Source organism: Phascolarctos cinereus, unplaced genomic scaffold, assembly GCF_003287225.1.
Source record: "Phascolarctos cinereus isolate Bilbo 61053 unplaced genomic scaffold, phaCin_HiC Scaffold_5;HRSCAF=322, whole genome shotgun sequence".
Classification (NCBI taxonomy): Eukaryota; Metazoa; Chordata; class Mammalia; order Diprotodontia; family Phascolarctidae; genus Phascolarctos; species Phascolarctos cinereus.
The window spans coordinates 375,214,625-375,229,823 of NW_027555958.1; the positions used below are offsets into that span (position 1 = coordinate 375,214,625).

At 43.9% G+C, this 15,199-nt stretch overlaps 1 protein-coding gene across 3 annotated transcripts in view; it reads left to right on the forward strand.

Annotated features, from left to right (window-relative positions):
- Nucleotides 1-2,370, forward strand: part of PIGR (polymeric immunoglobulin receptor) — a 28,798-nt gene extending 26,428 nt beyond the window's left edge. For all 3 annotated transcript variants that reach the window (XM_021002945.2, XM_021002946.2, XM_021002944.2), the window contains exons 10-11: nt 72-130; nt 1,309-2,370. In XM_021002945.2, the coding sequence (XP_020858604.1) occupies nt 72-130; nt 1,309-1,407 (158 nt within the window). In that variant the 3' untranslated portion in view covers nt 1,408-2,370. The remainder of the gene's footprint in view (nt 1-71; nt 131-1,308) is intronic.
- The last annotated feature ends 12,829 nt before the right edge of the window (nt 2,371-15,199 follow it).

Here is a 15,199-nt window from a genome sequence, read left to right on the forward strand (position 1 = left end):
GAAGAGAGGCTAGAGTGGGAGATGGGCCATTTCCCTGGGAATTCCTAATTGGCCCTCTATTCTTCCCACAGAATGCATCACTCCGACTGAGAACCCTGAGGAGATCCAAGAACCTAAGCAAGTCAAAAGGGTAAGGAGGGAGACTGGCAACTTCACCACAAGAGAATGAGAGAGTTGTAGTTAGCACTGGGTATCATTTCCAGTCCTACCTGTGGGGGCTGTGAGATACCAGTATAGGGTGAAAACCTCTTCACAGAATATTACTGCCTTATTTTACTTCTGAGGATGATGGAGTGATGCTGTGTATGCATGGGAGGGGAGAGGAAGGAAAGGGAGGGGTGCCAAGTGGGCTGCATTTACGGCTAGCTCTTCCCTTTTGAGTAGGAGTAGGAAAAGGCTGTTGAAAATACAGTCCAAGAATAGAAATCAAGTGATCGGGTGGTGTATTTTTCCCCCCTTGGTATCGGACCAGATTGGCTACCATATTTGGGGGTGCTGCTCAACACATCTTTAAGCAGAGGTAAACTAGGCAGTTGCCAATGAAGTGTGATTTGAGGAGCACAGGGAGCCCACTCAGATGGCACAATGCCTGAAATCATGGATGAATGTCAAAGCTCTGATTAGGCAGTTACTAAGATCCAAGCACAGTTTAAGCACTGGGTACAAATAGAAAAGTAAGACAGTCTCTGCCCTCGAGGAACTTACATTTTAATGAGAGAGATAATACATAGTCTTACAAATAATGTTACATTCCCTTGAGTTAGGTATTTCCCTCTCTTGGTTTTTCTGTGCAAGAAAAGTGTTCTCTCTCTCTCTCTCTCTCTCTCTCTCTCTCTCTCTCTCTCTCTCTCTCACACACACACACACACACACACACACACACACTCACACGCATGGCTGTGCATGCGTGTCTGTCTGTCCATACCTATCTAGGTTGAATGCTCCGGTTGTACTGAATTTTTTTTTCTACCCCCGTTCCTTCTCCAGGGAAGCTAAAGGGTAGCAGAGGCTGTTCTACTCCATGGTTCGAAAGAGGGTAGTGAGAGCAGGACAGGTAATTTTAGGGATCTGATCATCAGATAGTCTGTAGGCCTTCCCCCACCCCCTCATCTACCTGCAGGTTTAGGGTAGAATACCTCTGCATTGGGTCTAACACAGAGGTCAGGGCTCTACAAGGCAGTGAATGGTTGTGCCTCTGTGTACTTTGGAAGCATGGGCAAATACTTCAGTCTTCTTCACTCTGCTCCCCCCCCCATCCTTCCCTCCCCACTGACACAAAAAGAGCTGAAACCTATTGTTTCTCCCCAGTCTTCCAAGGAAGAGGCAGATATGGCCTACACCGCCTTCCTGCTGCAGTCTAACAACATGGCCAATGAAATTGCCTTGGATGGCCCCAGTAATGCTTAACCAGTGGATCTCTCCATCTGCATCCTGTCTCCCACCACCCTCTGGTTCAATCACTTGCATGACCTCCAGGATCACCCTTTTTCAGACTCTCTCAGCAACCCAGCACTTCCCCTGCTCCATGTGATCTGCACATCTGTCCTCCTCACCGTCCCCTAACATTGTCTGCTCGCTACCCAGGGTTTGTGGCTTGGTGACTCCAGCCTGGGCCTAATTTTCCCTCCTCACCTTTTTCTCTGAGAAGGTAGATGATCCAACAGTTCATCAGCCAGCTTAATTTCTATTGATTTTCCCACCTCCTTACCCTCACCGAGGCAGTGTAGCGAAGGGGGGAAATGAAGAACTTGAAGGAAGCGTTCTGCTTTTAGAGGGACGGGGAATTAAATCATTTCTCTAGACCTCCATTCCAAAGAAGTCAGTGGGAACTAAGATCACACCACATTCCACACTCCACTGATTAAAGGGCCTTTTCCCTCCCTTATGTGGAAACTTCAATCTATTCCCTAGAAGGAGGTTGCTTGTCACATGTCAAACCCTTATACCTTACTTTCTGTTGCGATTCAGAGAAATCTTGAATGTCAGAATTAGAAAGGACCTTAGGGATAGTGCAGTCCACCCACCCCATTTTACAGAAAAGGAAACTGAGGTACAGTGAGGGTAATTTCTTCCCTAAGGGACACGAAGCTGAGCTAGGACTAGAAGCTCTGGCTCATTCCACTCTATCATGGCTGGAAAGGAGAGGGTGAGGAGAGGGAGGCAGATTTGCCACCTTAGACAGACCAAAAGAGACAGGAAGAAAAGAGGCACTGGATGTGCTATGGAGCCTTCCAGCAGCATCCTTTCTCTCCTGGATATGGGACGAAGGGCAGACTAATCACACATCACTCTCCAAATTAACAAGGTGGGAAAGGGGTAATGATTAGGGTAGGGAAGAGGATGATTTTCAATAAATGATTTTTCCTTTGAGTTCTGTTATCTAAGGCTGGAGAAAGAAATGGCTAAGAAAGCACCAAACGAGGTCTCGAAGAGTTGAAGAATCGGATAGAGATATGATTAAACCCCTGAGCAATAACAACAGCAACCTAAGGCAGCATCCATGGGTAACAAGCTGATGCTTCACTAATTCAAGCTACTGATTAAATGTAATGATTGTCATTATTCCAACTGCACTTAAGTTGGGTACCTTCTCAAGACACTCATCTTTGTCAGTCAATTGAAAAAAGCATTTGGGCAGCTGGGTGGTGCAGTGGTTAGAGCACTGGGCTTAGAATCAGAAAGATTCATCTTCATGAGTTCAAATCTGGCCTCAGACACTTACTAGCTGGGTGATCCTAGTCAAGTCACTTAACCTTGTTTGCCTCAGTTTCTTCATCTGTAAAATGAGCTGGAGAAGGAAATGGCAAACCACTCCAGTATCTTGGCCAAGAGAATCCCAAATAGGATCAAAAGGAGTCATGACTGAAAACAAACAAAGTGCCTGCTGTGTGCCAGTCACCACACTAAGCAGTGGAGACACAAAATGAAGCCAAAGATAGTCCCTACTCTTAAGGAGTACACTCATATTGACACTGTAACAGGCCACTTGTTCTAGAAGGGCCCTTATACCTTCTCATTGCCCGCACAAATTCCTTTGCTATGGTTTACCTCCCCTTCAAGGCTGATTTGATGTAGAGCCTTCACAAGATTTCTAGTTCCCAAGGCCAAGAAGGAAGGACATTCTAATCCTCTCAAAACACAGCCTAGACCATCACCCACTTTGAGCTCATAAGACTCTGCTTTGGAGTCCAGCTGAATTCAGGCTGAATTGAATTGTATTGAACCGAATACATCACGATCCCTCAGTTAGTCGAACACTTTACATTTACAAATATCCATTATCAAAACTTTTTTTCCTCTGGGTTTTGGTTTCCTGTGATAAGTAGGGGGCTGGGTTTTTGCTGTCTGTCCTTGGGAGTGGGGGGACTGTTGGTGTATCCTCATTCTTCAAGAGGAACCAAAGTCACAGACAGGTTCAGCAATTTGTCTACGGTTACACAAGAAGATAAGGGTAGAGGCTGGTGTTCTTTCTGCTTCATCTTTCACATTAACCAATGGCTCTCATGGTAAGCAGCTGGCAGCCAGGTGGCAGTCAGATAGACTGCTGAACCTGGAGTCAGGAAACCCTGCCTACTTCGTATACTTACTAGGAGCTCGACCCTTGTCAAGTCACTTAACTGTTATCTGCCTCAATTTCCTCACCTGTAAAATGGGCATAATAATATCACCTACCTCCCAGGATTATTATAAGGAGCAAATGAGATAATATTTGTGAAGCACTTGGTAGCACAGAGTCGACACATAGTAAGTGCCTTATAAAATGCTAGATATTATTCTTATGAGAAATAAAGTGTTGGGCAGGCCTGGGACCATCCTGGTAGCCCCAACAGCACCAATTCAATTCAGCAAGCATTTGTTAACTTTCCCTTGTAGATAAGACACTGCGTGTAGAGACAGGTGCTGGATCTTCACTTTTATTGGTCTAGAACACCCCTTTTACCAGTGCAGATTGGCACCTCTGCAACTTGCAGTCTTGGAGACTTTCCTAGGGCAGTGAGAGGTTAAGTGGCTTGCCCAGTCAGTATGGTCACACAGCTAGTATGTGCCATAAAAAAGACTTGAACCCAGGTCTTCTTGGCTTCAAAGTTGGCTCTCTATCCACTCCTCTACACTGCTACTCAGGTACTGGGTTACAAAGACTAAAACAAATAGTCCCTGCTCTCAAGAACTTAGTGCTTGGAGTAATGGGTTGGGAGACTATTTGGCTGAAGTTGGGTGAGTCAAATAATGGAATTGAGGAACACAGGGATATGACCCTGTCCCCATCTAGCCATCCCTGCTTTGTACTAATCACTGGGGATACAGAGAAAAAAAGCAAAACAGTCTCTGTTCTCAAGGAGCTTACATTCTAATGGGGGTGACAACATATATGAATCGGGACATACGGGGTGGGCAGTGGTCATGCTTTGTAAAATTGTGAAATGGATGAAATTTGATCAGTGGTGTCCACCAGGGTGGGATAAACTCCCCAGAGTAAATCAGGAGTTTCTCTGAATAAATTCTGAGAGGTGACTCAGGCCCTGGGTGCTTGCCCGAGAGAAGACTTAGAGGGGCAAGAGATCTGTCCTCAAGTATCTGAAAGACTGACAAATGAAAGAGGAATTAGGCTTGTTCTAAATTGGCCCACAGGGCAGAACCAACAACAAAGGGTGGAAAAGGCCGATTTAGGCTTGATATCAGGAGGATGCTTTCCAATCATGGGAGCTGTCCAAAAATGGAAGGAGCTGCTTCAGAAGAAAGCTCCTTTTTATAGGTCGTCAAGGAGAAGCTGGAAAACCACTTGGTTATGTTATAGTGGGGGTTGTTATGGGCATGGGTTGGACAAGATGGCTGCTGAGGGCCCTTTGAACTCTCTAATTCTATTATCCTGGGATCCAATGTGATTTTATCATCTAAATTTCTGATTGCTGCTTCAGTTGCTGAGCAACTGAATGTTACACATAATAGATAGTACTTACACTTGACCACTAACTTTGAGCCCCAGTCCTCCCACATTGCTACTGTAAGATGCTTATTGATCCAGGCATCCATCCTCTACTTCTGTTCTTTGCCACATACCAGACAAGAGACCAGATCTACAATTTTGGGGTGGGGGTGGGAGTGGATATGTACAAAGAACCTCTGCTCCAATACTGCTTCAATCCTTCGTCATGGTCACCAGGGGATGACTTTTTTCAACCACAGAAACCCTTGAAGACTATCCACTAAGATGCATAGGGCCATAGATTTGAAGTTGGAAAGGGCTTAGGGGTCTTCTGGTCCATCCTCCTTCCCTTTACAGATGAGGAAACAGAGACTTAATTTGCTCAAGATCACACAGATAGGGAAGTAGTGAAGCCAGGATTCAAACCGAGGTCTTCTGATGCCAAGCTCAACTCTCCTCCAGCACCATGGTTCCATATAGAAGGAATACACTTTGTCCTCATAGAAGGAAGGAAAGAAAGACGTGTTTCTTAAATGCCTTCTTTGTGCCAGGCTCTGTGCTAAGCACTTGTATGGCAACTACTGTTATTATTCCCATTTTTCAGGCACTGAGCTAAATGCTTTTTTACACATATTGTCTCATTTGATCCTCACAACTATGGGAAGTAGGTGCTATTATTATCCCCATTTTACAATTGAGGAAACTGAGGCAAACAGAGGTTTGTGACTTGCCCAGGGTCATACAGCTAGTAAGTGTTTGAGGCTGGATTTGAATTCATGTCTACTTGATTCTAGGTCCAATGCTTTATCATTTAGTGGAGAGACTAGCTAAACTGACAAAGTCATGGATTGTTGGTGTGTTTAGGTTAGTATGGAGACCATGTGACATAATAAAGCACTGAACTTGAAGTCAGAAAGTTCTGGCTTCAAATTCTGCCTCAGACACTTACTATTTGGGTGATATGACCCTGGGCAACTCAAAAACCTCTGTTTGCCTCAGTTGCCTAAACTGTAAAATGGGGATTAAAAAGACCTCATACAGTTGTCTGATGATGACGATGATGACAATGGTGATGTATTCACAAGGAGGAGAAGCAGTCTGGCACAGTGAAAGAGTACAGTCTTGGAGTCAGAAAAACTTTGATTCATATCCTTCCTCTGTGACCTTGGCCAAATTGCTTAACCTTTTATTTTCCCAGTTAACTCTTAAAGACCACAAGTTGAAGATGAATTGATGATCTACATCCATGGAAGGAGTTTCCATTCCAAAAGTTCCCCATGCCTTTAGAATGACAAGTGTGGACTATTTGAAAGAAAAGAAGTGCTTGAAAGAAATACTACCCTGGGTTCATAGTTAATTAGAACCATATTTTACAAAAGAATACTAGTCAAATTGAATGGTTCTGTGGCTTTCTAGTCTGACTAGATTTCTGAGCTGACTCTCAATGGTTATCTGGGACCTGGACTGTGCCCAAATTCAGATGGGCTTTCTTCTCCCCAGAGCACTTTATGCCAGCATTGGGATCTATCCAGCCCAGGTCCCCTGGATAGACTCCATTTGTCTGTTGCAAAACCTGCCAAGCTTCAGCTTCCTGTTTCTGGTTGGCCCCTGGTGCTCTGTCCCTGCATCCCTGGTGACTGGACTCATTGGGTCCAGTCTTTACAATTGAAGAGAAGCAGGAAGATGATTATTTTTAAAATGTATTACTATCTTTTAGTTTCACATTATTTTCATTTCCCAATATACCTTTCCCTTTGCCCCGTCCTCAGAGTCATCCCTTATAACAGAGGGGAAAAAAAGCAATGTTTTAGGGCAAAGCTTACCAATGCATTAACCAAGTCCATGAGTATATTCAGTGGGATGGGAATTTTTTTAAGTATACAATGTTCCCCTCATTCAAAAAAAAAATTCCCTCCAAAATACATGAAGACATACTCCATTCATTAGACTCTCTGAGATAGCTCCACCCTTGACCTCTCCCCCACATCTCTTGCCCTCTAGGGACACTCTCAACCCCATGACCAACTCAGCTAGACTTTCCATTCATGAGATAAAAGTAGCTCATAGAAATTCCCCAATTGGGTAGCTAGGTGGCATAGTGGATACAGCACTGGCCTTGGATTCAGGAGGACCTGAGTTCAACTCCTGCCTCAGACACATAACACTTACTAGCTGCGTGACCCTGGGCACATCACTCTACCCCATTGCCTATCTAAAAAAAAAAGAAAGAAAAGAAATTCCCCCCAAATGCTTCTCTCTAGCTGAAGGTCCTTTGTCTTTCCGTCTGGGTAGGTTCTGGGGTTAAGCTGCTCATCTTACAATGGCACACCAAGGTCAAAGGTCACAAGAGTACTCTTCCCTTCTGACTACCCTTTGTGCTCCACAGAGTAAGCATAACCCTATGTTTAGGCCAATTAAGTTGTCTCCCATAGTGTGGTTTTAGCTGATAGTAATACTAATCGTAGTTACTCATTTTAAAGGTCTTTAAGATTTACAAAGCTCCTTACTCATAACAATCCTAGAATATAACAAATGTTCATTGGATTAGATTGGATTGGGTTGAGGTAGGTAGATCAAGAATTGTTCTCCTTGGTTAATAAGACCAAGAGAAAAGAAATAACTTTTTCAGTCACACATAGCAAATAAATATGAGCTCCATGGTATATCCCCTGTAGTGAATCTCATGAAAATGGCTTCCAGATTCATGAGTTGCTGGGGTCAGCATCCACAGCAACCAATAGCTCCCAGGTCCCTTCCATGGGTTTCCTTTTTAGGTCCTTAAGTATTACCTGGAATTTTAGTGAGAATAGTCACAATTTGCATAAAATAGATAGTTTTGGAGGTACCAAGAAGAATCAGATAACAGATAGTACCTACTATATGCTGGGTTCTGGGCTGAACACTGGGTATACAGAGAAAAATAGGGCCATACTCCTTATCCCCCAAGGAGCTCACGTTCCAATGGGGGACACAATTTGTAAGCAAGTTATATATGGAGTACATAGACCGTAATATCAAAGGAAAGGCGTTCGTGGAGGATGGAAGGCAGTAGAGGAAGACTGGAAAAGGCCTTCTGCAGAAGGTGGGATCTGATTTTTGCCTTGAAGGATGTGAGGGAAGGCAGTAGGTAGAAGTAAGGAGAAAGAGCATTCCAGGACTAGGGGGCAGCTAGTGGAAAGGTAAAGAGTTGGAAAGTGGAGTATTATGTTCAAGGGACAGAAAAAAAGACAGTTGTGGCTATATTATAAAAGTATGTGGAGGCCAGTCCAATGTAAAGACCAGGAAAGTAGGCAGAAGGCAGGTTGTAAAGTGCTTTAAATTCCAAGCAGAATATTTTATATGGGATGATAGAGTGATAGGGACCCGTTGGAGTTTATTGGGTGAGTGGGAGTGACATGATCAGACCTGAGCTTTAGGAAGATCACTTTGGCAGTGGAGTGGAGGATGGACTGGAGTGGGAAGAGACTTAAAGAGCAGTGCCCAACTAGAAAGTTAGTGCTAAGAGTCATCCAAGATGAATAGTTTGGTGAAGTGAAAAGAGTGCTGAACAGTGAAAAGAGTGAAGTTACAGGATTCTACAACCTTTGTGCCCTGGACATATCACTTCATTTCTCTGGTCCTCAGTTTCCTTATCTGTAAAATAGAGTCTTACAGTTCAGGGGCCACCTAGGGGGTACAGTGGATAGAGCACCAGGCCTAGAGTCAGGAAGACTCACTGTTCTGAGTTCAAATCTGGATTCAGATGCTTTTTAGCTGTGTGACCCTAGGCATGTCACTCAAACCTGTTGGCCTCAGTTTCCTCATCTGTAAAATGAGCTGGAGAAGGAAATGGCAAACCATTCCAGTATCTCTGCAAAAACCAAAACCGAAACCCAAATGAGATCCTGAAGAGTCAGTTACAACTGAAAAATGACTAGACAAAGATGAGAGAGTCAAACTTGATAACTTCTAAGATCCTTTCCAGGACTAAAGCGATGACCTTGCCCCACCTCCTCTGATGCTTCTTAACCCACCTCTTGGATGGCTCAAGCCATACGATGTGGGTTTCCAGTTGAGTAATTCCCAATCTATGGTTACAGGGAATAAATGTGTAAGGTCTTGCCACAGATGAACACAAAAAGAATCGTTTCCTGATGATTAATGTTGCCGTCACTTATGGCCACCAGGACATCAAGGGATTGGGAATGTGCAGCCTGCTGCACATGGGTAAGCATGAGGTGTCTGGGGAAGGTAAGAACTCAGCCCAATCAAGTGCCAGGCCAGACATCAGCGGGATTGGTAAAACACCCCAAATGGCTGCTTCAATCCCCACAGAAGGGGAAATCAAAACCCCAGGTGGACACATAGGGTACAACACAGTATTTTTTCTATCAGTGGCATCTTTACCCCAAACTCTCTTCCAGAAATACATATACACACATGTATGTATTTATGTTTGCGTATGCATATATGTGTTACATATGTGTGCATATGTTACAACATACACATATGTGTGCATGTTGCATATACATACACGTGTGTGTTTTACACATATATATGCATGCGTATGTGTTACACATACACGCGCACATATATATGTATGCATTACACATACACATGTATGTGCATATATTCACACAGCTCTCTGGATCATGGTGGACCTTTGAGAAACTTCAATAATAAACCCGGTTCTTCTAGCTTCAAGGTTGATGATGTTTCAGTGACACCACACTGCCCATCCTCATAGAACATACCTTAAAATATATCCTCTTCCTGCTTGTCAGTAACACCTAAAATCTCACTATTGATGAATCATTCTTTGGGGCTAAAGCTTCACCCTCTCCCTGAGGATCAATCAGTCAATCAACTAACCTTTATTAGCAGTTTGGTGGCACAGTAGGCAGCTAGGTAACTCAGAGGCTAGAACACCGGACCTGGATTCAGGAAGACCTAACTTCCCATGCCTCAGACACATATGATCTGGGCAAGTTGCTTTGCCTCTCTCTGTCTCAGTTTCCTTAACTGTGAAATGGGAGTAATAACAGCACCTACCTCCCAGGGTTATTGTGAGGATCAGAATGAGATATTATTTATGAAGCTCTTTTGCAAATCTTAAAGTGCTCTATAAATGTTAGATATTATTAATATTACTACTATTATTAGTAGTACAATGATATACTAGGTACTGTAGCATAGGAATGCCTGGGTAAAAGGAGGGCAGACAAGGGGGTTGGGGGCTCAGAGCTGCTAAAAGATGCACAGAAGGAGAAGGGGAGAGACTTTGGGGACCAACTTCACCTACTTTCCAACTTTGCTAAGGGCTACCCTTAAGCCAGAGTGATCCTGTACCCAGCTCCTGAGATGCCAGGGTTAGGTGATATAAGATAGAGAGATATCACTGAAAGCTGAATCTGAGCCCTGGCTTCATATCTTGGCTCTGCTACTTATGACCTGTGTAAACTCAGGCAATACATTTCATGTCCCCTTTCCTTTCCTCATTTGTAAAATGAAGGGACTGAACTAGTACCACGTTCCTGTTTCCTTGTCTGTACAGGATCACAGGGCCATAACTTTAAGTTAAAAAAGACCTTGGCAGTTATGTAGGCCAACGCACTCATTTTAACTGATTGTAGCATCTTGAGGCTAGAGTTGGAAGCTGGAACTGGGACCTCAGAGGCCATGTAGTCAACCCCTTCAGCAGATAAACTGAGGCTCAGGCAGTCTGAATGTCTTGCATTGACAAGGTCAGGGTCATAGTTTCTAAAATGGCAGAGCTAGGATTCAAACCTTCTGATTCCAAATGTAGCCATTTTTAACCCGCTGGGGATAGAGCAATGCCTAGGTCTAACCCTGGGTGAAATATTTGGCATCCCCTCATCTCTAGACCTTTGACCTCGAACCCTAGTTCTCCAGTGCTTAGGTGACTACTGGGAAAGGATTAAGTGAGTCTTAAATGTAGCTCCCACCCTCCCTCTCACTCAGACGGGGCTCTGGCTACACAGAAGAAAACAACTTCAGAGAGAGGGGCCTAAAGGTGCTGCTTCCTCTTCTGCGGTGAGGGGCAATGGGGAGGGGAGGGGAGGCTTAGGCAGGCACTTCCTTTGCACCTGCTCCGACCCTCTCCTACTCTAGAAAATCATTGAGCCTCTACTACGGATGTTTTGATTGATTTATGCTAAGGTAGCAGGCAGGAAGAAACAGCTGACGCACATCCAGCCCTAGCGTGGCCAAGGAGAAAGCCTGGAGTCTCCCTGTGGCTCTGGGAGATTTGAAAAGGAGCCACTGGGCACCTACCACTTCCTTGCAGTGACAGGACTATGAAAAGCTTCGCTTCGTGTGACCTTGAACATGAACATAACTCCCTGGACCTCATTTCCTCTTCTATAGAAGGAGGCCTAGAACTAAACGGTGATTAAAGCCCTTTCTTGGGCAGCTAGGCAGTGCAGTGGATAGAGCTCCAGGCCCGGAGTCAAGAAGACTCATCTTCCTGAGTTTAAATCCAGCCTTAGACACTTACTAGCAGTGTGACCCTGGGGAAGTCATGTAACTCTGCTGGCCTCAGTTTCCTCAACTGTAAAATGAGCTGGAGAAGGAAGTAGCAAACCTTTGCCAAGAACCCCCACCCCCACTACCAAATGAGTCACACAGAGTCAGACAGGACTCAACAGTAACCAAAAAGCCCTTTTTAGCTTTAGCATTCTCTGGGCCTATGAATCATTCATCCTTTAATCAAAATAATGATTCCTGCATTTCCACAGAATTTCCACATCAAAGACTGCATGTCAATGGCAGCAGATTTAGAGCTTAGGAGTTTAGTCTAGGATTTAGAGTTGGGAAGCTGGGTTCAAATCCTGACTCTGACACCTCCAAGCTGCCTGCGATCAGGGGAATTCACTGAACCTCCTCAGAGCCTGTTTCCTCATGTGTAAATAATGATGCTCATACTTACACTACTTCCCTCTGTCAGCCAGTTAATCACCTGGCATTTGTAAAGAGCCTACTGTGTGCCAGACACTGTGCTAAGCACTGGGAGCTGGTGGCCCAGCGCCAGAAAGAACAATGAGCCTGTTCAGATCCAGCTTCAGACAAGTGTGACCCTGGACAAGTCATTTATCCTCTGTTTGCCTCAGTTTCTTCAACAGTAAAATGGGTATAATAACAGCACTCTCAGGGTTATTGTGAGGATCAAGTAAGATAAGCACTTAGCACAGTACCTAGCCTGTAAAATGGGGATAATAACATCGTAGGTACCATACAAATGCTTATTCCCTCCTTCTCTTCCCTGGGTATAGAAAAAAAGGGCAAAAACATAATCCCTACCCTCAAGTAGCTCACAGTCTAACTGGGGAGACAACATGAAAACAACCCAACCATGTACACACAAGCTAAATACGGGATAATTGGAGATAATTTTGTGGGGAAACGCTTGGGATTTTAGCTGAGATCTGAAGGATGCCAGGGGAGCCAGAAAATCTAAATGAGGAAGGAGAGAGTTCTCTCACAGAGCTGGTGTGAAGAAAGTACTTTGTACAATCAAAGTGCTAGGTACATGTAAGCTATTATTATCCTCACAACAAGCCTGTGGCAGCTCAGGGTAGCTATTATTATACCCTGATTTTAAGCTTGAGCAAATTGGGCCCCAAGGAGGCTAAATGATTTAACTTGAAGTCACTCAGAATGTTGGTGCAGGGCCGTGGGTAGACCATGGAAGTCTATTAAAAATCTCCAACTGAAAATATTAAGAAATACATATTTTTCTAAAATCTTTTCCAGACTTTGTCATTTAGCAAAGTGTAGGAAATGTCAAGAATGTGAAAGCGGATGAAGGGAGATTACCCAACTCAGAACAAAAAATGTCTCTTGTCTCATTAAGATCATTGACTTCCCCATCCCCTGAAGGCATAAGACTTCCAGGTGTGGGCTGGAGTCACCGCTTACTGTTTTGGAGAGGTGGTTGTTAAAATCTCATCATGGCTACTTACACCCCAGAAATTAGTAAATGCTCCAAATCGTGGTTTGATTTATTGTTCTGTCAATTGTCTACACTTAAGAAAGTGATGGGAAAATGTCGATAATACAGATTAAACTTAAGGGTGTATCTTGAGCACACTTTCAGGGGGGAAGAGGAGAGCCAGTTGTTAAATATTTACAGCAAACTCGGGCAACCTCCTCTTGTCCCTTCTGAAGGGATTCGTGTATAGAACTCTGGGAGGAAGTTCTTTTAATTACTCTGGGAGAGCCCTTGAGAAAAGTGGTCGAAGAAAGAATTAAGTAATTTTAGAAAATGAATTTATTATTGCCTGGTAGGTAGAATAGAATGTTAACCCCAAATTGCATTTTAATCATATTGTGGCCTTTTCCTTGTTTAAAGTTCCTATGAAAAATATTTCATATCATCTTGTGTTAGAGAAACATCAGATGGAATGGGGTAGAATTCTGTCAGATTGGATAATTCTCTTTAATCTGGAATGGCTTGGATTTCAAATAATGATAAATTAATAGAAGTTGTTTCTGGCAATGCAGAATACAAATGTCAATATTTTTTCTTTGACAAATTTCAAGTGTCTTGACTCCCATTTTGAGATATTGCCATCTCTTCCTCCTCCCCCACTCCTCCATTGTTCATTAACTACTTGTCCCCTAGCCCTCTACATGGCACCTTGTATGCTTTGAAGCATCTCTTTTATTTGTTTGTTTTGGTGACGCAACAGGGGTTAAGTGACTTGTTCAGGGTCACACAGCTAGTGTCAAATGTCTCAGGACGGATTTGAACTCAGGTCCTCCTGACTCCAAGGCCAGAGCTCTATCTACTGCGCCACCTACCTGTCCCTGAAGCATCTCTTTCTGAGGTGCTTCTAACCCAAAAGAGAGTATGACCATATCCTGTGTGCCAACAGCCATATCCTAAGATGGAGAAGATCAGTGCTGGACAGCAGCCATACTCCTTGCTAGATGTGTGGGTAGGTTGTGGGGAAGAATAACTGTGAGAAGAGGCCTTTGAGAAGACTTCACAGGAAGCCATGAGACGTTAGAGCCGAGAGGAACTTCAGAAGTTGCAGAGTCCAACTCTAGCATTTTATAGGTAATTGAAGTGATTTGCTGAAGGTCACACAACTAGTCAGTGGCAGAGCCAAGCAAACATTCGTTAAGTGCAACTATGTGCCAGGCATTCTGTTTGGTGTTGGGATACAAAGACAGGAATGAAACAGCCCTGCCCTCAATAAAGTTCAGTGACAACTTTTCACCCCAGGACCAAATATTCAAATACAAAACGCCCTGTTGGCATTCAAAGCCCTTCATAACCTAGCTCCCCCTACCTTTCTAGTCTTCTTACATTTTACTGCTTGACAGGTGCTCTTCCACTCAGTGACACTGGCCTTCTGGCCATTTCACAAACAAGACAACTCCATCTCTCAGCTCCAGGCATTGTCTCTGGTTCTCCCCTATGTGTAGAATGCTCTCCCACTTCAGCTCTGCCTGCTGACTTCCCTGGCTTCCTTTAAGTCCTAACTTAAATCACATCTTTAACTGGTAGCCTTCCCCACCCCTTCTTAATTCTGGAGCCTTCTTTATTATTTCCTCTTAATTATTTCCTATTTATCCTGTAAATAACTGCTTTTTATATATTTTTGCATGTTATGTCTCCCATTAGACTATAAACTCCATGAGAATAGAGACAATCTTGCCTCTTTTTGTATTGCCAGCACTTAACACAGTGCCTGGCATACAGTAGGCACTCAATAAATGCTGATTGATTGAAAATTGAGACAATCCTTTCTCTCAAAGAGCTCACATTCTAATTAGGGGCAATATCACATAAAGGATGGAAAGACCAGGTAGCAAATGGCACCTTACCAAGGGGATAGTGAGTCCAAGAGTCAGAGTGGAGTGGGGCTCTGGGGTAACTCTAGCAGAGACAAGGTTATGGAGGTCAGCATCCAGCTGGATATGGGTAGCCTGTGCCTAGCAGGAATTGGGCATTGAGGCAATGAATGTAGGTTGAGAGACACAAGACATGCCTAGAATAGAATCCAGGTGTGGAGCAGATGACCCCTAACCTGCCAAGTCTCTAAATATCTGTAAAGCACATTATGTTCTTCAGGGTAAAGGTGCTGAAGGCCAGTAAAGAAACATCATTACTAGCAACTACCACTAGTAATGAGGTGACGCTGTGCTCCTAGACCCTGTGTTCATTCTCACCCCCTTTCAACCGCATATGTAATTTCCTCTGTGATCAGCTGATATTTTTCTTTCAGCATGAAAGAGTTTGTAAACAAGATTGCCTACTATTTCCTC